The 24,749-nt window shown below is 42.0% G+C and overlaps 3 protein-coding genes and 1 non-coding gene across 4 annotated transcripts; 2 read left to right on the forward strand and 2 right to left on the reverse strand.

Moving 5' to 3' along the window:
* Positions 1 to 6,134: 6,134 nt before the first annotated feature.
* ACAT2 (acetyl-CoA acetyltransferase 2) lies at positions 6,135 to 13,705 on the forward strand. The gene is made up of 9 exons (XM_040554244.1): positions 6,135 to 6,332; positions 6,446 to 6,580; positions 7,638 to 7,819; positions 8,793 to 8,910; positions 9,732 to 9,875; positions 10,544 to 10,666; positions 10,906 to 11,060; positions 12,822 to 12,932; positions 13,474 to 13,705. The coding sequence occupies exons 1-9, from the start codon at positions 6,284 to 6,286 to the stop codon at positions 13,639 to 13,641; spliced, it is 1,185 nt and encodes a 394-aa protein (XP_040410178.1). The 5' UTR covers positions 6,135 to 6,283; the 3' UTR covers positions 13,642 to 13,705.
* Positions 13,706 to 13,899: 194 nt separating this feature from the next.
* On the reverse strand, positions 13,900 to 22,117 carry TCP1 (t-complex 1). Its single transcript, XM_040554243.1, has 12 exons — positions 21,936 to 22,117; positions 20,817 to 20,902; positions 19,946 to 20,074; positions 19,483 to 19,580; positions 19,074 to 19,184; positions 18,246 to 18,427; positions 17,483 to 17,609; positions 17,126 to 17,301; positions 16,288 to 16,411; positions 14,885 to 15,077; positions 14,432 to 14,595; positions 13,900 to 14,198 (listed from the first exon to the last, which is right to left on the reverse strand). Exons 1-12 carry the CDS (start codon positions 22,006 to 22,008, stop codon positions 13,985 to 13,987), a joined length of 1,677 nt encoding a protein of 558 aa, XP_040410177.1. The 5' UTR covers positions 22,009 to 22,117; the 3' UTR covers positions 13,900 to 13,984.
* LOC121068860 lies at positions 21,267 to 21,402 on the reverse strand. Its single transcript, XR_005819120.1, has one exon. It is a non-coding gene; the product is annotated as a small nucleolar RNA SNORA29 (small nucleolar RNA).
* Positions 22,118 to 22,368: 251 nt separating the features above from the next.
* On the forward strand, positions 22,369 to 24,727 carry MRPL18 (mitochondrial ribosomal protein L18). Its single transcript, XM_040552838.1, has 4 exons — positions 22,369 to 22,616; positions 23,036 to 23,216; positions 24,036 to 24,270; positions 24,524 to 24,727. Exons 1-4 carry the CDS (start codon positions 22,553 to 22,555, stop codon positions 24,593 to 24,595), a joined length of 552 nt encoding a protein of 183 aa, XP_040408772.1. The 5' UTR covers positions 22,369 to 22,552; the 3' UTR covers positions 24,596 to 24,727.
* Positions 24,728 to 24,749: the final 22 nt, after the last annotated feature.

Genomic DNA, 24,749 nt, shown 5'->3' on the forward strand with positions numbered 1-24,749 from the left:
GAAACATCTTGAAACCCAAGGCACACATAAAGAGATTTCTCGTAGCTACTAAAACAAACAAACAAAACAAAAAAAGTACAGATTGTGTGAATAGTGACCACAACAACAGAAGGCTTGAGTTAATTCTTTCAAAGCCTTATCTCATTGTTTAAACTGAAAAATATAAACTGTGATTGTTCTTTGGGATTTTCTGCTCCTGCCCCCGGTTTCCTCCACAAATCCCTTGCAGGTGTTTGTTTTAAACGTTCAAGGTATTGATTCACAGATAACGCAATCACTGGATGTGGCAGCCTGGGAGAGGTTTTGAAGTTCTATAATAGTCCTTAACATGAACATTAACATAGCAAATTGACTTGTCCTCATGCACAAATCTAAACACTACAATGCCAAAAATACATGTAAAGCATTTTGGGACTTTGTTTAGTGTTACTGGAATAAACATACCAACACCTGCATTGGCTTGCATTTACGGTATGGTAACTGGAGTAATTTTTTTTTTTTATGGTACCAAGATAACTCCTAGCGGCATTGTTTGTTCTCAGGTGAAAATATCAATGAAAAAGGATCTGGGCAAACACCAGTGAAAAAGCAAAATTCAGAAAGCAGTACAATATAGATAATGTTAAGATTAAATAAGAACCAATATCAATGTGTACAGTACAGCTTTCTGCAATTAAATGCAGCAAATGTTTAAGGTGAAATTAACCGTTTCATGAAGCATATTGTGTTTGCATCTCTTCCCTATGGCCTATGAAGTCACTTGAATTGTGCTTTAAAATTAATGCTGACTCTCCTACATTTGGCTTTGATGGAAAAGTTGATTACAATAAGAGGAAAAATGACTGGAAGAGAACATCATTTGGCATGAAAGTGTCCCCCTTGTACTGGCACATAACAGGCTGCCTTCTTTCTGGCCCACTCTTACCTACCAGGCCTGCTCAGTGGATATTAATAAAAGTAGAACCCATTTTTGTTTTAAATCTATTTGTATTGGCTCCTCTAGTTTCATTCTGCGTTCCTCGAATGCCAGCATGTAGTTCATTCACTTTATTATTTTCCTGCTGGAAAGCTTGCGGCTTCTCATTCTTTTTATCTGCTCATGTCTAGATTTCTTTTTCACCTTTTGCTTTGACAATGACACCAAATGGAACAAAGCAACAATTAAGACACTTCTAAACTTAGAAGGAAGCTATTTGTTGCATATTCATGGCTAAGTTTTCCGTCTTTTCTCTGCATGCCCTCACCTGGGCTGCCTCACCCTCTCCTGTGCTTGCATGGGCACAGCCCTGCACGGCGGTGGTCAGGGGAGCTCTGGAGCTGCAGGCACAGTGTGACCCCCCCCGTGCTGCACCCTGGGTAGACAGACTGATGGATGGATGGACAGACAGATGGGTGCAGGGCAACTCTGGCCCAGCTGAGACCAAGGCAGAGCAGTTGGGTATTCCTGCATTGCACCGCTGGGTATAAAAGACTCAACAAATATACTGCAAGAGATGGCAGTGATAGTCTGCAGGTCAACAAAGCTAAGAAACAGGAGGGGAAAAAAAGGGGGGGGGGAGAAGAAAAAAATAGTTTGGAATACTGTTACATACATTTCTTAGCATTTTAAGCAACCTCAAAATAACAAACTAAAGGAATGCTAATCAGCTCTTCAAAGGTTTGTCCTTGACTTGTAAGGACATAAGATGGAGGAAGGCAAAACAGTGGTATGCCTGCTGCAGGAGCAGAGAATGAGCTCTTAAGGGGCACTAAAAAATGCTGCTGTAGCCTACAGATGTGGTGGAAAAATAAAACATATGGATTGCTGCACTGTGAAAAAAGTGATATGGAGAGGTACTTCAGGTAATTACCAGGTAGAGATTTAGACGCCAAAAAGCCCATATTTGAATTCCATGAACTCTCCCTCCCTTGCAAAAGCTTTCTGAATCTTAGAATGCAGCCTTAATACTTTCTTTATATCCCCTGATAAGAGATTTCTTAAGATCTTACTGGAATTGCAATGTATTTTGCTTCCATTTCTATAGCAAGAGATAGTAAGAATTTCTTTAGAGAGCCTTCTCTTTTAATTAATGGTAATTTTTTATGATTTACATATAAGATCTCATGAAAGCATGTACATTATTATTCAGCTGATTTTAAAACTCTACTGTCCGTGGTGCCAATTTGACAATAGTCTCTAGGACTGCAGCACTTGTAATGCCCCTGCACACCTGCGAGTTCCTGAATGCAATACAGTGCAAATCAGAATTTGGGGGGGGGGGGGGGGGGGGCTGACCACACTAGTAAGTAAATTGCAGAGGGTCTCCCGAAGACATCCCCTAAAAGGCAATCAATCAATTAAGCTACAATTACAACCAAATGGTGACTCAAATTAAATTTGGGTTTGCGATGCTTGATAAATACTGGAAGCTTGCATTTGAAGCACTAATTTGTACGTAGTTACTAAGGATAAGCCAGGTATCTACTATACCTAAGTTTAAGCCATATAAAAGTCACAGTGGTTTTAGTATCACGAAGTTTTTTCTGTCTGAGAGGAAGAGAACATTATTATTATTATTAAATACTGATTAGATTATGAGCTTTCCCTGACAAACACAGTTGCAAGGAAAACACAGATGGCTCTTAACACAGCCAAAAACATTTTTTTTATTTATCAGGACCTTGACTTCCAAGGAGCTGATTAATCAGGATGGAATTTGAGGTTTAGGAATGTTAGATAATGAAAATCTCATCTTCATTAGGAAAACAGCCTGTTCTTTGAGGTGTATTTTATATGCTGAACCTATCTGTAGACAACTGTGCATCAGTAGCCTAGTGAGAAAATCTGGGAAAAGAATGAATGCTCTTCCTAGACCCTAGAAAGGCTCTTGAGGTGCTAAAGGTGTTTAGTAAGCCTGAATGTCCTGTATTATCCTGGCACAATGTCAAAGTATGTGGAGAGAAGAAAAAGCTTTCTCAGATCTCCCCCAAATGAAAAAGGTTCTAATTTTCATGAAATTATGCTAATTATCAAGCTAACTTGTTTTGGTACCTGAGTTAACTTTTTAAGGAGCAAAAAATGTGACTTTGCTGTCCCTTTGTCAAAGAACAAAAACATTGCTTTTTGCTTAAAGCAACCAAAGAACAATTCATATTTCCTAGCAAGAATAAAAGTAATTTGAAATACAGACTATGCACAGAAAATATGCATCTGAAGGGTGAATGCCTCTTAAAAGCATTCAGGTGAGAACTACGGACCCCAGAATTACCAAGTATGTTGAGGTGTCAAAATTATTGAGGCAGGGTCCACTCTTATTTTTGAAGGTGCTGGTTTTAATGCACATTGTGCACAAGTATTAAAATGTGTTTCACTCTGCTGACAATTAGAAAAAAAAACAGAAATGCAGAAAACCAGGGTACTCTTATCACTGTTAGTAAGAGAAGTCCTGAATGTTGGCCAATTATTTTACATTAAATTTAAATACTAGAAGTATCATACCCTACAGCAAAGAGACAGCTCCATAAAATATGAAGATGGATCATTTCTGATTCAAACTTAGGTATTGATCTTGGAAACACATTGGCATCTGCTTATTTCACTGCCATGAATGTCCCTGTGCAGCTGCAGATCAACTGTCAGCATCAATGAGGATGTCAATAACCCTACATCTCCACGGGTGACCAGAGGAGCACACCGGTTTCTTATCACTGTATAATACAGAATGATGCAAGACAACATGCATGGGGAAGGAGAGGAGACACATCTTCCCAGAGGTATCCCATACAGGTAAATAGGCATTTTTTTTCCTGTAAGGAACCCAGCAAAGTTAATATTAGCACCATTACTTGGGTAGGAGATTTTAAAAACTAGAGATCTTCATATAACAGTAAAGTTGTAAAATTATTAAAAAAAAAAAAAAAAAAAAAAAAAAAGGATTTTGCTATCTTCCTATCAAGATTTACAATTTTAAATTAATATTTTTTTTTCCTGTAAAAGATATGGCTTTTTTTTTTTTTTTTTAAACTCACATCCCCAACAAAAGTATTGCTGTAAATATTCACCAACCAAATGTCAGATTTATGGTAGAAAGCAAAGGTTTCATATTTTGGTAACAACACTGATATCTGGACAGGCTAAATTTAGAAAACATTTTTTAGCAAAAGAGTAAATCAGTGAACACTGAAGTTCTCTAAGTTTTAGCCTATTCCTAATAAAACTGAACAACCATTACCAAAGGAAAATGCCCAAATCTGAGTATTTTACACAAGGCACGAGTCCATTTCATTGTGTTCATGGGAAGATAACACGTAAACTTTGTGCAACATAGCCTTACTTTTTGAATGTTAGTGGGTTAAGTTCATTGTTCCAAACTGATGTCCTAATTTTTCCTGACTGAATTTCCCAGAGCCTAGATTTCCAAGAAATGTGAAAATGTACCAGCATCGGGCAGTAGGTTGCTATTGGTTATTATGCTGCTCGTTAACTACACTGAATTCAAAGCCCAGCTGCCTACTAAGGTTTAGTCATTTTTTGGTATGTTTAAATAACTTAACTTTGATCTGCACCATACAAGTTTTCTAATTATTTGTCTTGTGCAATTGCTGTTGTTTTGTTCCTTTACACATTCCTATTATGCATTTGGATCTCATCCTGGATACTGTCCAAGCAGAGTTAAACAGTATAACGAAAGTCAGACAAAAATACCTGGATAAAACTCGTTTGATTCTGTCATTTCGGGCTGGCCCAGCATTACAGGCTGGTCTCTCACTCCTCTTGAGCTGGAAAACAGTTCAGCTGTTTGTGGTTGAGAACAAAATAGCAGCAAGTCAGCTTATTGGCCTGAGCTGTCATGAATTCACTAGGCCCCCTTCAAATTCAAACTCTTTCCATCTGTTAGCAGATTAAAGATCAAGTGTGGAGAGGAAAGTGGCTGAATCCTCTGATTAATACTGATATTTGGAAAGCTTTAAATAAAAGGCAATCCTGTCTGTAAGACTTACTTCAGATGTATTATCATTTTTGGACTTTGCACACCTGCTGACATTTAACGTTTTCTGGGCTCTTCTTACATTATTGATTTTGTATTTGCACTGATGACTTCAAATAGTAATCAGTCAAATATTGCATTAAGAATGACGTATTGGTATACAGGACAGTTGATAAACTAGGTTACTTGGTGCTGCCTCCGTATGAGTCAGTCTCTACTGAATTTTGAAAAGATGTGGAGACTACTTTCAGTCGTAGAGGGTTGCCCAGGAACTGTATGATGTTCTTCTAAAACAACCACTTTTTTACAGCTTAAAATCACATATTCGGGAGTTTTGCTTGTATGGTGGATCTACTAATTGCTTACTGATGAGTCTTTTGAAAAGACTCCAGACATGGTTTTGTCACCCAGATTTAATCTGAGGTCTCCGTTAGCATTACCAGCTGCCCTGGCCACACAGCATTGTTGAAGACAAGCTGTGGTGCATGCCTGTTGCTGTTTAATGCATCCTGACGCGACTGGTAGATTAGTCCACCTAAGGATTTGGCTGCCCACAGGATTTACCACAGATTTCTGCACCTGAAGACATCTGAGATAATTCTTTTTTCTGTTTCACTTATGCCAACGATGTTGTGTAATGGTGAAATCTAGATTAACGGTCTTGCTTTCCGAAGTTGTGTTACTTTCCTATGTAGTAACGCTGTAGGTTTTTACATTTAAACTAAGATTAGAGTCTGATGTGAATCCAGCTTGGGAATTGCACTGCTTCTGTCACTCGGCGTTTCCATACAGAGGACTCAAATGCATTTCATGCATGCAGATGTAACACCAACAGCTTCAGATCAGTCAGAACGTGCGGGGTGTGATTACAGGTGCACTGTTGCTGCATACGCCGTCACGTACGTTCGTCATCACACAGTATTTGCTTTTTTAGGACGTAATTTGTCCCTCGTTTTTTTTTTTCTAAAAGCCCTGCCAAACCGCGCTGCTGGCACTCAAGCTAAGGTAAGGCTGCACCCTTGGGCACCGCCCGGGCTGGCGGGTCCCCCGGGCCGTGACTCAGCACAGGAGGGGCAGGCTGCAGGGCACCCCTCAGCTCGCCGCCTCCCCTGCCCCCGTCGCCTCCCCCCCGTTCTCCCCTCAGCGGGTCCCGCCCAGCCCGCGGCCCGGCCCCGCCCGGCACCACGCGAGGGGCGGCGCCGGCACCACGCGAGGGGCGGTCCCGGTGCCGGCCCCGCTCCCGTGCCGTGCCGTGCCGTGCCGTGCCGTGCCGTGAAGGCTCCGGCTCCGGCTCCGGTTCCGGCTCCGGCTCAGCCATGAGCGCAGACCCCGTGGTGTTCGTGTCGGCCGTCAGGACCGCCGTCGGTGAGGGGCCGGGCGGCGGGTGGCCCCCAGCCCCGGGCGCGGTGTCGCCGGGGCTGCGGGCGGGCGGTGACCGCTCTCCTTCCTCCCTCTTCCCCTCCCTGTGTCTCCTCCAGGCTCCTTCAACGGCGCCCTGTCCGCGCTGCCGGCACACGAGCTGGGCGCCGCCGCCATCCGCGAGGCGCTGCGGCGGGCCGGGCTGGCCCCCGAGGAGGTGTCGGAGGTGGTCCTGGGCCAGGTGCTGGCCGCAGGTAGGGCCGGGGGCCCTGGGGCGGCGGGGGGGGGACACCCCGGCTGGGTCCCTGCAGCCCTGTGTGTGCCGGGGGCTGCTTCTGAGGGGGTCTTGGGACGGGGCGGGGTGGGGCGGGGACGGGGGGTGCTGGCAGTCCGGGGGCTGGCAGCGTTCCCTTTGTCACAGCGCTTCTCTAACAGCATCAACAGCGACGGGCTCCACGGCTTGGATGGAGACACAGCCCGCTTCTCTGTTCGGCTGGGAGACCCACCTGCAGGGTCTGCCGTGCTGCTTGCTTACACACAAACGGCTCGGTTTCGTGGAAATGCAGATACAGGGAATTGTTTGCTTTGACACGGCCATGTGCTTTTTCCAGGGTAACGTTTGATCAGCAGAGTCACAGGGCAGACCAGACCATCTTCTAAAGAGGGTGGAAGAAAATAAAGGATATATTTTCATATTTAAAGCCGATTCAGATTTCTGTGAATCTAGCTCATGGTGAGAGAGCATGCTGCGCTCTCCTTATCTCCACCTTTACATACAAAAGAGCTGGCCTCGCTTTGGCCTGGGGAGATGTAGATGAAGAATATTGCCTTTGTATATAGTGCTCCCATTCTCTCTACAGCAGATTGCAAGCAAGAATGAATGGAAGCTTTCATTTGCACAAATGTGCTTTTGGTTTCCAGGGGAATTTTTGGGGAAAGTTGTGTATTCAGTGTACAGAAGATATCAAAAATAAACCCTTCAGCCAGCAGCAATTTAAATCAACTTATATCTTGTATATGCGCAACAGGTTAGTGCCAATTTGAAACTGAATAAATGATGTTTAATCTCACCAGCAGTCAACAGCAGAGTTGCAAATACAAAATTATGAGTAGCAAGTGGCTGAAGTCACTGATCTTACTGTTGATCAGTAAAACATTTGTATAAATTGAGCTCACAAATTACTGCTGGGAACTTCTTTGTCTACCAACTAAAAACAGGAACAAGCTCTAAATGTTGGTGGAATTGGAAAGTGACAAGGCCTGTGTTGCTTTTGGAGAGTAGACAAGGAAAACCCGTGTGTGTTCTTGCAGGTGCTGGTCAGAACCCTGTTCGGCAGGCGAGTGTTGGTGCAGGAATCCCTTACTCCGTGCCGGCATGGAGCTGCCAGATGATCTGTGGGTCTGGCTTGAAAGCCGTGTGTCTGGGTGCCCAGTCCATAATGACGGAAGAGTCCAGCATTGTGGTTGCAGGAGGCATGGAAAGTATGAGCAAGGTAAATCAAAAGATTGCACTCTCATTTTCTGGCTTACGGGGAACAAACAGCAATGAAGTTATGTTGAAACCATGCATTTCAAGGCTAATGCTTTGGAGGCAGTTTCTGCACTTGGAAATTAATTTACACATGCAAAAATGGTCTTTTATACCTTTTTTTTTTAATGATACCGTAGCTACTTAAAAGGTGCTGTTGCAAACACACATCACATTTAAAATTCCATTTTAATTCCCGTCTAGCCCTCTGGTGATGAATTATTTGCTTGAGACAGCTGGCAATAGCGAGGGTTGCTTTTGTGCTGCAAGAGGCCCAAAGCATGAATAACTGGAAATGTTATTCTCTTGCAGACTAATTGTTCAGTAATTAGAGCCTGGAAAGGAAGCAAAGTGCTTTCATTTCAAGGTTTTCAACCCAAGGCTGTGTCATGGGTTGGCACTGGGCAAATGCTCTGATGCCTGGCAAGGGTGGGGTCTTCTGCCAGGGCTCACTGGCTGTCAGTGCCGAGGGTGATGTTGGCGTTGCCTGGTAGTGCAGTGGGAACTGTTTGAAGGGACCCACGGGCTGTATCGCCCCACAGAACCATTTGATTCGACCTGTGCAGAGAAAACATTTGCTGCTTGGTGACCTGCTGCCTGGGAAATGTGGAGGCCAAACAGCACGCCAGCTATCAGACCCTGGAGGGAGAGACAGATCAGACAGATGGAGAAACTCATGTTTTGACTGGCTAAGGACCCTAATTTTCCCCTTACCATGACGCTCATTCTATCCTGCAGTGGGAAAAAAGGAATTAGGGTGGTTGGGGCAAGAGGGGTATGTGTGTGAGGGGGGCTGCAAGAAAGAAAGGTGGGCTGGGATCTGGGGTTGCTACCTGCAGCCCCAAGGTGGGGATCTTCCTCTAGCTGTGCAGCTGTCTTGGCTGTATTGTGTACCACAGATAGGAAAGGCATAACTCCTTTTGAAATACTTCTTGCAGGCTCCTCATGTAATTCACATGCGAGCTGGGGTGAAAATGGGAGAGGCTTCCCTGCAAGATAGCATAATCCGTGATGGCCTCACAGATGCTTTTTATCAGTATCACATGGGTATAACAGGTAAGTGGTGGCAGTTCTGAAAATGACATGGTTAACTGTGAAGGGGGGAAGAACTCACTGTGAGTAAATTTCAGAAATCTGAATTTTCAAGTAAGATGTTTCAAGCCATCCTGAAGTTGTAGTCATGAAAAAGAGAGCAAACCCTAATATTGAAAGGTGTTGAAGGCATTTTCTGCTTTGTGTGTAAAACTACTTTTTTTTTTTTTTTTTTTCCCCCTAACTGAGATAATGCAGTGTTCACCTGCAAAAAGAGGTGTTTGAACTCCCTGGCTTGGGCCTCTTTGTACCATGTCTCACCGCATCTTTTTTTCATCTGAGCAGTTTAAATTAATTTCAGGAAAAGTAACCAAAACAATTCCTATCTGTAACTGAAGTGTTCAGCAGCACAGATTTACGATGGGAAGGAGTTACGTAAAGAGTAGTATGGATGCACATGGTTCTGCGACCTCAGGTTATTGCATCCTAGATGGCATAGGCAACTGCTTTTTCGATTGCTGCGTATGAAACAGAGTAACTTCAGAATTGTTCTCTCCTCTTAAATAGCTGTTGGTAGATCTGAGCATCATAATTCAGAAAAGAAAATACAAAAGCTTGTTGATGTTTGTATTTAACTTGATATATCATCTGGAAGGAAATCGTATACAGAAATGTTCACCCTCAAAACAAAATCTTCTGGAGGATCACAAGCAAACAAAACAAGAAATCAGAATGAAAACTGTTCAATGAGCTTAGCTGCTTGCTGCAGCAAACGTTAATAACTACCTTTGTACTTACAATTTTAGCAGTTATTTTTGTTAATTTGTGTTTTGTTCTTGTTTCAGCTGAAAATGTGGCCAATCAGTGGCAAATTAGCAGAGGGGAACAGGACCAGTTTGCTGTACAGTCACAGAACAGGGCAGAGGCAGCACAGAAAGCTGGCTATTTTACAAAAGAAATTGTTCCTGTTCTTGTACCTTCTAAAAAAGGTAGGTGTGAATGGATAATGAGCCAATTTTAAATAGAAGCTTGTTTGCTACTACGACTCCTATAATCAGGGCTTTCCCAGTTATGCAGCCTGTTACGTAAGCTGTTCTGTAAGTCTGTAACCTGTTGCTCTCTTTTTCAATTTCCAGTGGTTAATTTTGAATCACCCTCTTGTGATGTGGGTGCAAAACCTGAATTTTTCAAGGAGAAGTCACACATCAGTTGTTTTGTGTTTGCATTGAATAGATCCTGTGGGAAAAGTTCTGGCATTAGGCCTTTGATGAACTAGTGGAGGGCTTTCCTGAAACCAATTTAGGTTTCATGTCACTTGACTACCAATTCCAATGACATTCCTACAACTACCACTTGGAAGGTAGCATTCTGCTTAGACGAGAAGCTGTTTTCTCAGGAAGAGCAAGAACGAGATCTGCTTTTGTACAACTAGACAGTATTTTATCTGTTAGTGTTTCAGAAAACCCAGCTGTCTGTTCTGCTAGAAGCTGCTGGAGGGAGCATTAATTCACACTGATTTGGCTCAGTCAGAATGGCTTGTTGGTTTAAAAAAAAAAAAGGCATAAATTCCTAATCAACCTGTTGGTTGTGCCAGCTTTCTGTTCTAGACAAGCGTGTGTGATTAGACACTCGGTGAGTTTAACGCTCCATTTTGCAGGTCCCATAGAAGTTAAAACAGACGAACACCCTCGGCATGGGAGCAACTTGGAAACAATGGCAAAGTTAAAGCCCTGTTTTCTGACAGATGGAACTGGGACGGTAACAGCAGCTAATGCTTCAGGTAATGCTAAAGCCAGAATGGAAAAGCTGAATGTTACCACTGAATACACCTTAAAGGAAACAACAGCATGTCTGACAACATAGGTGTAACTCACAAAATATAGCTGTGGAGGAGGACTTTTTTCCAGATGAGATGTCTTTGCTTGCTTTCTGTGAAGCAATACAAGTATTTGGACAGTAGTAGCAATATTTGATTGCAGTTACCCAGCAAATACATAGCAGTTGTTTGTCATTCCACAGGTATAAACGATGGAGCTGCAGTTGTAATTCTAATGAAGAAATCAGAAGCTGCTAGGCGAGGTCTTATGCCTTTGGCTCGGATCGTGTCCTGGGCTCAGACAGGTATAGATCCATCTATAATGGGAGTAGGGCCCATTTCAGCAATAAGGAAAGCTGTAAGTAATTGTTTTTCTATGTATCTATTATTTAAAAAAACCTTTGCAATCTCTTTTCATTTTCTGGCCATATATTCTTTTTCCTGTATTATAGGGAAAACTTAGTAGAAAAAAGGAAGTGAAAACAAGACTTGAAATAACGGAGAGTATATTAGATTTAGATTTCTTGTGCTACCAGGCCAGTACCTACTCACTTAAAAAGATTTTATAGTTGTAGGAATAGAGTTCAGAAAATACACTAGTCAAGTTTATAGAAGGCCTCATAGATAACGTAGGGGGTAAAGATCAAATTTAATGGAAGTGTATACTAACCGAATTTGGGGACGATTTGGTCCTGCCACCATGTGATTCTGATTCTCTGGCGAGGTTAATTTTCATATCACTGCCTAATTGTATTTGCAATAACATAACAGTGAGAAGGGTCAGCACGTGCATCTGTGGCGGTGCCCTTTGTGTTTTCGTTTGCCCTGCAAAACGGTTGGCATATACAAGCCTCATTCCTCTGAGTTGAAACTGAACAAGAAGGTGCACTCTAGAACCACAACCAATGTGCTCATACTGATACTGCATGCACTGATGCACTGTGTCCGGTCCGCAGGACAAGATTTCCAACTAAAATGTCCTGAGGGCAAGTATTATGAGCAGCTCCTATGGTACCATATTGCTTGCTAACGCAGAAGTAGCCCATGGCAACCCCTGGTGATTTGCGTAAACTGCCACGAAGCTGTGTGAAAAGAGCTCTTTTACAACAGGGACAGATCTGTTCTAGTATTCCTTTGTAGTTCTATTTGTACCATGTAGACTTTAGTTTGTTCATCTCTGAAATGTCCCAGCAATGTAGAAGCGTAATGTGGTCACCCAACCTGTGGCTTTTAATGTGAAAATTGGAATCATAAAGCTGAAGCTTTCCCTAATCTGACCTCAAACTGTTCTTCTAAATCAATACCATAAATGTTCATTTTTGTACATAAAACACACATTTCTAGTTTAAATTGTGGAATAAACAATCAGTATCTAGCACTACCTAAAATCTTACAGGTACTCCAAAAAAGTTCACTTAATATGAACTCTGTATGTGCATTATCACATACTTCATACCCTCCAGATCAGTTAATTGCTTCAGAATTTCATAACAACAGTTTCTAGAGAGATTGACTAGACCATGCATTTTACTGTTGCAACATAATAAATCTTACTTTTTCATTCTGTTGTTAGAAACTGAGTGGAAGCAAAAACATGCCTAAGCCTGTACCTAAGCAGGCAACGATACGAGTTTCTCATGTGAAAACATTAGCCAAATTGTCTTCTAAAATAACACTCTGGAAAAGCTTTGTGACAACTTCCAAATAAATGCGGGAGAGACCAGAGCAATTCCACTCCACCTATGACTACTGGTCACTTCACTACTTCCTGTACTAAAAATCTGTATTAAGCATTCAGAATCTTTAACAAAATCTGACTTACGTCCTGACAAACTTCCTTTTAATCAGTTAAAACCTGGTTTTGAAAACTTTGACTCCCTGGTATTTTAGCAGTACCAATAGGTGTAAAAAAATTAACCTTGATATTATAAAAGCAGCCAGCATGTTTTAGCATGCTGTACTTACTTCTGCAGACACCATGAAATTGTTTGTTGTCAAAAGTTACCAACCATGGCTATGGGAAATGGTGCGGTTTTTTTCATGTGATGTCTTATGAACAGATGCCTCGGGTGCTGAAAAAAACATAAAAGCTAATAAAGCCTCTGTTTTGTTCCACCAGATTGACAAAGCTGGATGGAATCTGGACCAAGTTGACTTGTTTGAAATTAACGAAGCCTTTGCATCACTATCTGTTGCAATAGCAAAAGAATTGAAAGTAAACCCAGAAAAGGTAATGAATATATTTAAGGTAGTTCTGTGCAGCTGGATTGCATTCAGAGTAGGCAGAAATGATGGGAACCACATGAGGCATTTCCTTAAGCGACTCAGCTGTGGGCTTGCTTTGCTAGCAGGCAGATTGTTTCTTAACAGAACAAGCTGTAGCTTTATTATGGCAGATTTTTATGCAAATATAGGTAACTGCATGAGCATAGTTACAATTAGCTTGTTTGAACTTGTTCCTGGAAGCGGATTTGTAATTTACTTCTATAGATGGCAGAAAACATAGACATTACTCTCCAGTCCCTAAATTCACCTCAGCTACTGCTTTTAACAGCTGCAGAGAACAATAAAGGTGCATGACTAGATAGGCCCCTTTGGGAAAGAATGCCACTTCTAACAGCCTTTACAGATCCTGATCTAATTTTCCTTGAAGTGTCTGTAAAGGATTCAGGCTTATTCACATGCAGGGACTATACCCAGTAGTCATTCACATTGAATTTCAATGAAATTAAATGACTTCATCTTCTGTATTGTCTTTTTTTCCCCCTCAGGTCAACATCCAAGGTGGAGCTATTGCTCTTGGCCACCCTCTTGGTGCCTCTGGTTGTCGCATCCTTGTTACTCTTCTACATGCACTGGAAAGAACAGGTGGAAAGCGTGGTATTGCTGCTCTCTGTATAGGAGGAGGAATGGGAATAGCTATGTGCGTTGAGAGATGAATAGATGCTGTAGTATGCTGACTGACATTGAAAGAGTTCACTAATAAACTTGTCCTGCAGCTTACTTTTTTTAATTTTCCTTAAACAGTAAAGAAACTTACGTCTACTGCTTTTTGCTGCTTATTAATATCATAGCCTTGACAATTAGCATTACTGTTAACTACAGGTGCTGTAGTTTTTAGAGCACAGAGCCCAAAAGGACCAACCTCTGGACCAGCCTCCCTCTCAGTGCTGAAAATTAATTTGTTCACAAAAAAATAGCAGCATTCAACCACTTGTTTTATTAACATTGTACATACAAGAGTGGGAAGTGTAATTTAGACAAACATAAATAAAACCTAAGTTATTCTTCAAGTGCTCCAGAGTGAACTGCATCCTCATAGCACCCTCTGTCTTCTTTAGTTTCAGGGTGCAGTTTGATAAGATCATCGATTCGAAGAATAGTAATTGCAGCTTCTGTTGCAAACTTTAGGCTCTTAGTTTTGACCATGGTTGGCTCAAAGACACCGGCTTGTTTGTTATCACGAGGCTTTCCATTGACCAAGTCGAGACCAATCCTAGAAAGAAGAACTATCATCAGGAGAGGTAGAAAGAGTAAAAATAAGTTTGGAGCATCTCATTTAATTCTAGGTCTCAGTGATACATATGTAATACTGAAGGACAGAGGGGGAAGGTTTCAGGGTTAACCTACACCTTTTTCAGAAGCAAATCATGCCTCAGTAAGCCAGCACAATGATTCTACATCCAAGTCACCAACACATTTCACTTTAAAACCTTCTGATATACTTGCCATTTCAGATTTTTGCGATCAGGGTTAACTTGAGCCTCATTATGGAATGCTCTTAACTTCGCCACAAGATCTGTTGCATCTTGAGCAGCGTTTACTGCCAGTGTATTTGGAATTATTAAGAGGGATCTTGCAAATTCTGCTATTGCAAGTTGTTCACGTGATCCCTATAAAGAGAAAGAAGTTTAAAAACCAACTGCTGCACTACTAGATGAAGAAAAAACAGTTTCAATAGTACGTAGTTTTCACAAGCAAAACATACTTAGGCCAAAAAAAAGATGTAGTGTAATTATCAGGGAGTAATTCATACCCCCCCCCCCCCCCAAAAAGAGCATCTTACAGTTCTGTAAGATCATTACATTTCCATGAATCATGAAACTGACTTCTGGAAGAAGAAAAATACTTCAGAATTCACACTGTCCTAGTGAAATTGTTCCTTCTCTGTGCAAGACTTACCATACTGGTTGCATAATTTTCAAGATATATGGAAAGTGCTGCCTCTACAGCGCCACCACCTGGAACAACAGACTTGGATTCCAACACCCTCTTAACCACGCAGAGAGCATCATGTATAGACCGCTCCATTTCATCACACATGAAGTCATTAGCACCTCTTAAAATAATTGATGCTGAAGTACGAGCTTTTGTACTATGGAAAAAAAAGGAATCAGAAGTCAGTTCTGTTGGACAGAATATGAATTCAAATTCTTCTTGCTAAAAACTTTTCTTAAAAGAAATTCAGCGGAGCCATATGTTTCCAACATTTGAAAGAAGTATCTTAAGAATGTTACACTTCCTCAGAGGATACATACACTCTGACATAGGAAGTCAGTGTTTATTTTAAATTCTATTATGTAAGAACCTAATTTGAGTTTTAGCCTTTTAGAGAAAGATACTTGAGAAAAGTATGACAGACAAGATATTTTTACATCATAGTAGTTGGAGAATATATTTAAATATATATTTAAATATCAGGAAAAATAGAAAACTATCAATTTAGTGTTTTTAGTCTCAGGACAATTGTGGAATGGAAGGAAGAGCCCAGGAGACAGCAAAGTGGCCACTGAGTGAACTCATGGCTGCTAGCAGTACAGTATGAGCAGTCATGTAAGAGATACCAGAAGCAATGGAGAAGTTAATATGTTATGTATGTTATGTTTAAGTATGTATAAGTACGTTCTTCTGAAAGGAACTATGATTCTCAAGTCTTCCAGTAGTTGACAGCAGCAGTGTGCTACAACTTGCAGGGAGAATACCCTGCAGACCAGGATTTTGCTCAGGTTTTTAACAGTTTTTGCTCCTCCTACCCCTAGAACAACCCTAAATAACACACTTTTAACTACTCCATTTGCTACTACCACCTGGATGACTGAATCAATGAAACCAGTGCAAATAAACACTGTCTTCCATTATAAAGGAGGAGATTCAGTTTGTACCTCCTTAATCAGATGAAATGACTCAGCCAGAACCCACTTGCCTTCACTGCCTGCAAAGGGAACCCAGGGTGACTACGCTGCTAAAAGCTAGCTAAAGAAACACGATGTGAATGCTGTAATGCCTCCAGGAATTTCCTTAGATTTTAGCACCCATTTTAGAGTCTTTTTTTTTTTTTTAATTTACCAGCAGAATTTTCAGTAAGGCCTATCTAGCAATCTGACTGCCTGATACGTTGATGAGACAGTTGTCCAGCCCCAGCAGGCAAGATGAAATACTAGTACTTTCACCTCTAATTTGCAGTGGACTTGTATGCTCTTTCCCATGCATAGAACTACTCATACCACTGACTTAGCATAGAAGCAAATAAATAGGATTTTATCTCAAACATACACAAAACTGAGTATTTTAAATGGGGTCCTTACTTCTTGATTAAGATCAACTCATCATCACAGATTCGCTCTTGAATCACCTCTTCTGCCTGTCCCAGCATTAATGCCTCAAAACTCTCCTCACCTTCAAGGTTTGCAAGCGTTGAACATACAGTTGCTTTAACAGACAAACAAAGAAGTGAAATTAGCATTCAGTTCCAACACATTCTTTGCGAACTCCCCAGAAGGGACATACAGTTAAAAAAAACTCCAACATCAAACAAAAAAGCAGCATACGCACATTAATTCTCAGTTAGCAAATTCAATATTCTCCAGTTTATAATCAACATTACTGGTTTTACTCCATTTTCATACCACTTTTCCACAACTAGTTCAACTTCCTGTGCTTTACCACAATGAAAATGCTTTCTTGCAAATTTCAAGCTTGACAGATAGAATCCGTGTGGGAACAGATTTTATTTTCAGTATGTATTTAAAATGTTTTAGTTTAAGACAAATGAAGAATTCCCATCCATGCAAGGTACGTAACACAAAAATAACTCTCTAAACAATGGCTTTTGAAGGTATGCTTAACAAAGACCTCTAAATAAATACTGATTCTGGTTTCCACTTGCAGAAAAAAAATCTTTCCAGTGCCAGGCAACATTTTTGCCACCCACTGTGAATTTTCAGCAGTCAACTCCTACAGCACTCAAATACTCTGACAGAGTGCTCACTTAAAAGCAACAGTAAAGTTATAAACTAACAAGAGTGGCTCAACTCTACTCATCCTCTACTTGCATGGCCTGCATGTTAACAAGCTGTATTTTCACAATCGGTTCCTAATACCTTAACAGCAGTTTTTATGTTAAAAAAATCCATACACACATACCTCCTGATGCCTTAGCAATCCGCTTAAGATCCTTTTTTACAACTCTTCGTACTGCCATGGCTCCAGCATCAACAAAGTATTTCAGACACATGTCATCAATACCTCCAGTGGTAAGAATAACATTGGCACCAGTGGCCAAAATCTTCTGGATCCTTTCTTTTGTAATATCTGATTCCCTGCAAGGAGAGAAGTTATAAAAGACTTTTACAATTAATATTTGGTATATTTGGGACATGTTAACATTTAAAATGTTTTTGCTTCTTGCCTTCAGTCAAAATTACATCAAGCTACCCCACCTGAAGAGACCAAACAAGCCTATGAAACCCCGCTGGCTCAGTTAGACAAGCTTCCACAAACCTCTGTCTGATCTGGTCCAGCTTCTCAGGGTCTGAGATAACAACCTGCACACCAAGCTTCATTTTTGCTTTCTGCAGGCTGAAGTCAAGGCACGCGATCTTTGCGTTAACTATTCTCTTGGTCATACCTGAGGAGAGGGAGTAAGCAAAAAAAAAGAGGATGTCAAACCGGGTTAGCAGATCCTCAAGCTAGCATTAGAGAATAAAATTTAATGCTTTCATTTTTGAGATACCTGTTTTTCAATACCAGTTTGTTTCTGTCTCCAGTTCTGCCCTAGTATTGGAAAATACCGATAAGACTTTCAAAGAGAGAAATACATTTTTAAGTCTCTACTATAACCGTTACCTTTTTATGGACTCACATCCCCAAAATGTTAATGACTGTGAAAAGCTGACCTATCAGTCTTGCATTCTTCAAGTTACCTAATCACAGCACAGCTCCACCAAACAGAACAGTTCTCTGTAAAACTGACACTGGCTCCCCATAAGGGAGGTGCTTATGGCCCAGAAGACTGCAGCGTTACCATGCCAATACTGCGCAAGGTAAGCTACAGTTACTTATATTTTTGGGATCTCTACTAGCGAACAAACCCCAGTCTGAGAACCACTGGTGAAATGCTAAGCTTTTTTTTTTGTTCTTGCTTAATCATTCCACAGCTGGCAACCCCGATTTTTACAACTTACACACTCAGTAGTCACATCCATGCAAAAAGACTAAGAGGTGTGAGTTCACACAAGAACTTGATGAAACAGTGTGTTCTTACCCTGTGAGCCCACCACGCAGTTCAGAGCATAACCATTCACGAGAATGCTCTCTTTTTGGCTGCGGCCGTGTGCCTTCAAAACATTAACCGAGTTGATTGGATACCGAGCCTGACCCTTCTGGTCTGTGTATTTAACTGCCAGTGCAGCATCCACCACCATATTGGCAAAGAAATCACCATCACTGAAGTGCTAAGTTAAGGTTAAAACCGAAGATGAAAACTGATATTATGCTTAAGGAAAGGAGGGAGAAAAAACAAACAACACACTATGGAAGTGCTACCTTTCTTCTGTAAAAGAGTTTACTATTCCTTTAAAGGAATTTGTAATTCTTAAAACTGAGACATTCATAAGAAAAAAAGGACAGGCTACTGAGATACTTGCATTTTACCCACCTTTGGAATAAAAACACCTACCCTATGGGCAGTCTGCATCCCCTTATAAGCACAAAGATGACTTTTTTTTTCCCCCTGCGGCTACCAAAATGCAGCCTTCTTTCCTACAGCTTCACTCCCCTGGGTACTTGTCTGTAATGCATTCTTCCATTCACACAATTCCTTTGCCTCAATCACTAACATGCGTTAGTGGTAAGGAAACAAGTACACTGATAAACCTGTTATGGTGTTCCTATCCAGGTTCAGCTAATTTGTGAAGGTTTGAACATATTTTCCATGCCAGACTGAAATGCTTTTCACACCCTTGTTAAGAACGGGAGAACAGTATTCAATCAGTCATTTTATATGAAGTGCTGCAAAAGGAAACCAGCCTAGATGCCCAAGCTCTGGAAAAAAACACTCTTACTCAAGTCAATTAATCAAGTTAAAGGATACATTCCTATAATCTTAGAGGACATTGATGTTTTAGCAGCATTAATTAGGCATTCCCTGCCCAATTCATCCGTGTTAATAGTAAGATTTTCATTGATGTAGCGAACTGCTTCCCTGTAGAATAAGACAAACACTAGTGAAGAATGCCACTCCCACAAAAGAGAAAAGTCACATTTCTCAGCCTTCCAAATGTGAACATAGGAACCAGATAAATTCATTTTCCAGGACATCAAGATGACATTTTTATGCAACACTGTACGAGTTCCAAATTAAAACTACAACAAAAACAAACGTATCTACTTGGCACCTAAGAAATCTTTATTAATGCAGTCATAAATACAGAAATAAACAAAAAGCATGCAGTTATTGTACCCTGAAAATGCAAAATACTTCAGTTGTATGAGTTTCTTACTTGCAAGCAAGTCGGTATCCACCAATAATGGAGGTAGGATGAATTTTCTGTTTGACTAGTTCATCTGCATTTTTTAGAAGTTCTGCAGCAATGATTACCTGTTTGAAAATACAAATATCAAATAACGGATATCCCACATGAGCAAATCAACTACTTATTGTATTCGAAAGCAGAATCACTGGCTTTCAGAAAGAAAAAAGGATGAAAAAACTGCAGTGAGTGAATTCCACTCCAGAGCCCCAGATGTGTATGGACACTGGTATCTCTTAACACAAACAAACCACACACCCCATCTTATTATGTAACCTACTGTAAGAAAACTCTATTTAGACATCTCCAAACTTTTTCATTCTGTATACTTAATCCACATTGCATCAAGATTCGTAATAGATAAATCAAAAGCTGCATTGCCACCACGAAACACTGCCTTTTGGTGTATCTGTGTGTAAAACTTTTTACATACCACTGAGGTTGTCCCGTCACCAACTTCTTTGTCTTGTAGGTCTGCCAGCTCACAAAGAACTTTTGCAGCAGGATGTTCCACTTCCAGCAGTTTCAGAATGGTTGCACCATCATTAGTAATGGTCACATCCTAGTTTTTTAGAAAGCAAATGTTAAAACAAAGTACACATCTATGGCTTTTACTGTTGTTTTTCATTGTATTTATGAAAAAGAAGGGTAATTATTCTTTGCAACTATCCATAAAATAATTATAAAAAAATACTGCTTCTTGGTTAAAAAGAGCACCAGCGCCACCACTGCAGTATCTGTACTTCGTTCTCATGAGTAAATTCTTTATTAAAGAAACTCATTAAATGTTTTGCACACACCACGCTCATAGTAAGGTAGTGAATAGCTTCTAATATAATAGTTGATTACAGCAGTCCATAAATAAACTTTCCTTGATTTGCTCTAAGCGTAAATGCAAAATATGGATTATTATTTAAAAATTGCTAGAGAGTTATTTGAATTTGTTTTTATGTTATTTCTCATCATGTAGAGATCAGGATAAACAAGTCAAGAACATCATGAGGCCTGACTTGATTGGTGTTATTCATTCCCTTGTTTCAACCAATGCTTAAGTGGTGACAAAAACTTACATGGATAAAGGAGACAACTGTGCTAGATAAACTATGACAAAAGCAACATAGTATGAAACACCTAATAGCTAGCATGCTCAATTTTCCCCAAGTTCTGCTCCCACTCCCTCTCACCATCGTGCAAAACCCAAACAGGTACACGCATTATCAACCAGACCAGTAAAACACACTTGCTGGAAGCACTTAATAATACAAATCGTCCTGGCACTTTACAATTCAAGAAAGCTTGCTTACCCCAATATCATCCACCAGCATCTTATCCAGACCAACTGGCCCAAGAGAACTTTTCACAATGTTGGCAATAGCAGATGCAGCAGTAACTGTGTAAGTGAAGGAAAAAAAACAAAAACCTTTCTGATGATTCAGGTTTACAGAAGACGTGCCAAGAACCTGTGTTTCAAAGACTTTTTTTAAAGTAAAGTGACCTTATTTAGAATTATATTTTAGCCTAGCTAAGCTGCAAAATGGCTTCCTGCTATTAGAAGTACAAAATGCAAGTAGAGAAGCATGTATCAAGGCAGACACAGACGAATGGTACCACCATGTAAGAACTAATAACAAGTCTTTTTACTTCAATTAGGTCTGTGACTAAAACAAAATCCTTAGTTTTTAACTAAATTCTGTAAGTTAAAAATGAGTGGTCTTTAGTCACCAAAACATGACCTGCTAACGTAGCACCTTGTTTAAAGGATGTTCTGCCAACTTCATATAGGAAAAAGATACAGTCAACCTTTTCCTTCAGACCGTGGCATTTTTTTCTCTATCCCACAAGCATAGCCACTTCATCTGGAAATTGAAAAAGTGGTAGTATAATGGGAGGAGTTACCACATAAACCCTCACTCTGAACTTCAAACGATGCTGCTATTTCTTTCCTTTTAGGGTAGCAGCAACTTTCTGAAAGGAACCACCCTTTGTATCGCCAAAATCGCTATGATCAACCATGGATTAAGGTAATCCTGATTTTAAGTGTCCTGAGTATGGCATTAGAATTGAATGACTATCACAATCATCAAAAGTCTTCAACTTTTTCCTTTTATTTTTATCCTAAAAACACAGAACCATCTCGGAATACGCAGCCTACCCCCAGATTTCGGATAGAGCACTAAAAAACGTGCAAAGCCTTTGAGAACCATATCTGGAGCCGATCCCCTCTCTCCACAGCAGGTCACTTGCCTGCGCTGCGGACCCCGAACTCCCCCCGCCCCTTCCCCAGCCAGGCCCACTGGCCACGAAGCCGCAGCGGGGCCCTGCCCGCCCTGAGGGCCCGCGGAGGGCGGTGAAGCACATGGCGGCCGCACCATGCCGCCTCCCCGCCGCTGCGCTCCCTGCGCCGAGCAGACGGCGGCCGTTACCGTTCTGCGTGCGGATGGTGTCGCCGCTGGTCCGCTCTCCAAAGACCGCCAGGGGCCCGTCCATAGCCGCCATGTTCGCGCCGTGCCGCGGCGCCAGACGCACAGCCTGCACGGGGCCCGCCGAGCCGCGGAATGGCCGCCGGGCCGCGGGGCACGCTGGGTACCCCCCCGCGGCGGGCGGTGGCGGGGAAGGGGGCGGGCCCTCTCGCCAGGGGGGCGGGGCCACGCCCCGGCTGCCCAATCGCAGGGCGTGGCGCGGCGCAGCCTCGAGCCGCGATTGGGCCGCGCGGTGGAACAAAGGCGGCGGGCCGAGGGCGGGGTGGAGGGGCTTCTAGGACGTTCTAGAAGATGGGAGGAGGGGCGGGGTGCTCGCGCATGCGCGCTGGCTCTTCGCAGCGGCTGCCGGCAGGGGCAGGTTTGCAGCCGCTGAGGAGGAGGTGCAGCCCCGCGTGACGTCACCAAGTGCGGGCGGAAGTGCTCCCTTGGGCTTCCGGAGTCAGGTGCCGGCCTCACCCAAGATGGCGGCACCCAGGCGCCCCTGAGCGGAGGGGAGGGGAGCGGAGCGGAGCGGAGCGGAGCGGAACGCTGCCCGAGGCCGCGGCGGGAACTGCGTCCCCATGGCGCTGAGCGGCCGCTGCTGCCTGTTGCTGCCAGCCGGCAGGCTCCGGGCACACGGAGCGGGTAAGCTCGGCCCTTCTGCGCCTCGTCAGGCCGGGCTTTCCCCACGGGGGGCGCTCCTAGGGCGGCGTGCCCCGGGTTGTGGGCGCTGCAAGCCTAATGCCAAAGCGGTGATAGCGTAATTGGCAATTAGCTAGGCAGGATCAACACCTACAACTTACTTGGGAGTGCTGTTCCTGGTTTCTTGTGCAGTTCACTTTCAGTGTTCTGTAAAGCCTTAACGGTAGGGATGTTATAGGTATGCTTGAATTTGTATTATAATGCATGGGTCTTAAAACATGTTTGAAATGTCATGTACCTTTAATTTTTAGTTTACAATCCACTTCACAAGTCGGAGAATGAGGTTGAGCTCTGATCATCATTTTGTATTGTATTTGTTCTACTGTTTGTGCTATATCTATTTTTTTTTAATTTTCCTCAAGGTTTTCGTTTTGCATCAGCTACAGCAAGTCTCAAAACAGAGACTGAAGTAGACACAAGGGAAAATGAGGTTGTTGCCTCAGACTTCACTAACAGGAACCCTCGGAACCTGGAGCAGTTGGCACTTGCTAGGAAGGAGCGTGGCTGGAAGACAACGTGGCCAAAGCGTGAATTCTGGCACAGGTGAGTCAGAAGGTCGCTAGCAGGAATTAAGACTCCAAAAGAAATAATAATTTTAAAAAAAAGTACCATGTGAAATTTCTACAAAATGTACTTTTTGGGTTATTCAATCAGTTGACCCCTTCCCAGTTAACAGATCCCTTATGTTCAGTGAGTTACAAGAAAGTTAGCATCACGTGAAAGTTAGTGTATGTTTAAGGATCTTTCCATCTGTTGTTAAGATAGTAACATTGCTCGAGCAACTGCTGTGTAATGTAGGATTCTGCTAGTCTTGTGCAGGCCATGCATTGCTTTCTACTTGTGATACTTGACTCTGTTGTGTGTGGGAGTTTTTTTGGTTTTTGCTTGTTTTTTGTTGTTGTTTTAAGAAAACAATGCACACATCTTCTGGAAAATAACTACAGTTAAAGCTGGGGCTTCAAAATCAGAGCATTAGACTTTAAAAGACTATATGACAAACCTAAAGTTATTTTTTGACTGGAGCAGTTTGCCTGCGCAATCACCAGTACTACCCTGTACAGGCGCACAGTGCTTGTTTTCGGTGTGAGTGATGGTGGTGTGTAGGAGTGTCAGGCTGGGCATGTAATTGCTCAAAAGTCACTCTTGGAATTTCCCTCTGTTTAACTGGTAAAATGGTTCCTATTTTATGTCTTAACGAAGTAAGAAAAAAATAGATAAAAAAGCGATATTAAGAAATTATATTAATAGTTCCATTGCATTCAATTTTATTTCATAAAACTAGTAACTTAAGAATTTCAGTGCGTTCTCTTTGTAGAGCTGGAAAGGACGTCATATCCCATGTCGCTTCTTTCCTTCACCCAGATTACGGCTGGAGCGGACGCAGCATTACGTAGAGGCCTTTGTTGAGCGCTGTAACGGAGATGTCGTAGTGTCTGCCTCTACTCGAGAGTGGGCTATAAAGAGACACCTGTACAGTCCTAAGGGGGTAACAGCGTGCAAAAACCTTGGCCGTGTAATGGCGCAGCGCTGCTTGGAAGCGGGAATCAACTTTGTGAACTTTAAAGCTGTTATTCCCTGGGAACGTCGTTGTGACTCGGCAAGTACCCGTCTCCTTATACTTGTTTTGCCTTTTTTTTTACCTTTTTAAGCATTAATTTACTATTCTCACTATTAGTTTTCTTATGTGGCTTGACTGTATCTTCTTGCAACAGTCAAAACGGTAACCCTGACGAGCTCTAATTCATGGCATTATGCTTCAGTGAGGCTGTTAGCCTCTGACCCACCGTGGATATTTTGGTGCTGACTGCTTTTCTCTGTATTTATTCACGTCTCTCTCTCTTTCCAACAAGATTCAAGAGTTTGAAAAAGCTATGAAAGAGGGTGGTGTTGTTCTGCAAGAGCCACGAAGAATTTATCTGTAAAATGGAGATCATCGGGAAAACTTTCCAAGGAAAAAAAAATCACTTCTTTAGGTGTGTGTACAGGCACAATGAAGATCCAGAAATGGAAAAAGCTGGACCGTAGCATCTACTAATAAAACATTTTTACATGGATAGAAGTGTGTCATATTCTTGG

Source organism: Cygnus olor, chromosome 3, assembly GCF_009769625.2.
Source record: "Cygnus olor isolate bCygOlo1 chromosome 3, bCygOlo1.pri.v2, whole genome shotgun sequence".
NCBI lineage: Eukaryota > Metazoa > Chordata > Aves > Anseriformes > Anatidae > Cygnus > Cygnus olor.

Coding starts and splice junctions, on each gene's coding strand:
- ACAT2 (XM_040554244.1), top strand. CDS start 6,284: ATGAGCGCAGACCCCGTGGTGTTCGTGTCGGCCGTCAGGACCGCCGTC. Junction 8,911..9,731: donor GTATCACATGGGTATAACAG/GTAAGTGGTGGC, acceptor TTCTTGTTTCAG/CTGAAAATGTGGCCAATCAG. Junction 12,933..13,473: donor TGAAAGTAAACCCAGAAAAG/GTAATGAATATA, acceptor TTTCCCCCTCAG/GTCAACATCCAAGGTGGAGC.
- TCP1 (XM_040554243.1), bottom strand. CDS start 22,008: ATGGCGGCTATGGACGGGCCCCTGGCGGTCTTTGGAGAGCGGACCAGC. Junction 16,412..17,125: donor GATTGCTAAGGCATCAGGAG/GTATGTGTGTAT, acceptor TGTCTGTTAAAG/CAACTGTATGTTCAACGCTT. Junction 14,199..14,431: donor GATCGCAAAAATCTGAAATG/GCAAGTATATCA, acceptor TCTTCTTTCTAG/GATTGGTCTCGACTTGGTCA.
- MRPL18 (XM_040552838.1), top strand. CDS start 22,553: ATGGCGCTGAGCGGCCGCTGCTGCCTGTTGCTGCCAGCCGGCAGGCTC. Junction 22,617..23,035: donor GCTCCGGGCACACGGAGCGG/GTAAGCTCGGCC, acceptor ATTTTCCTCAAG/GTTTTCGTTTTGCATCAGCT. Junction 23,217..24,035: donor AAGCGTGAATTCTGGCACAG/GTGAGTCAGAAG, acceptor TCCTTCACCCAG/ATTACGGCTGGAGCGGACGC.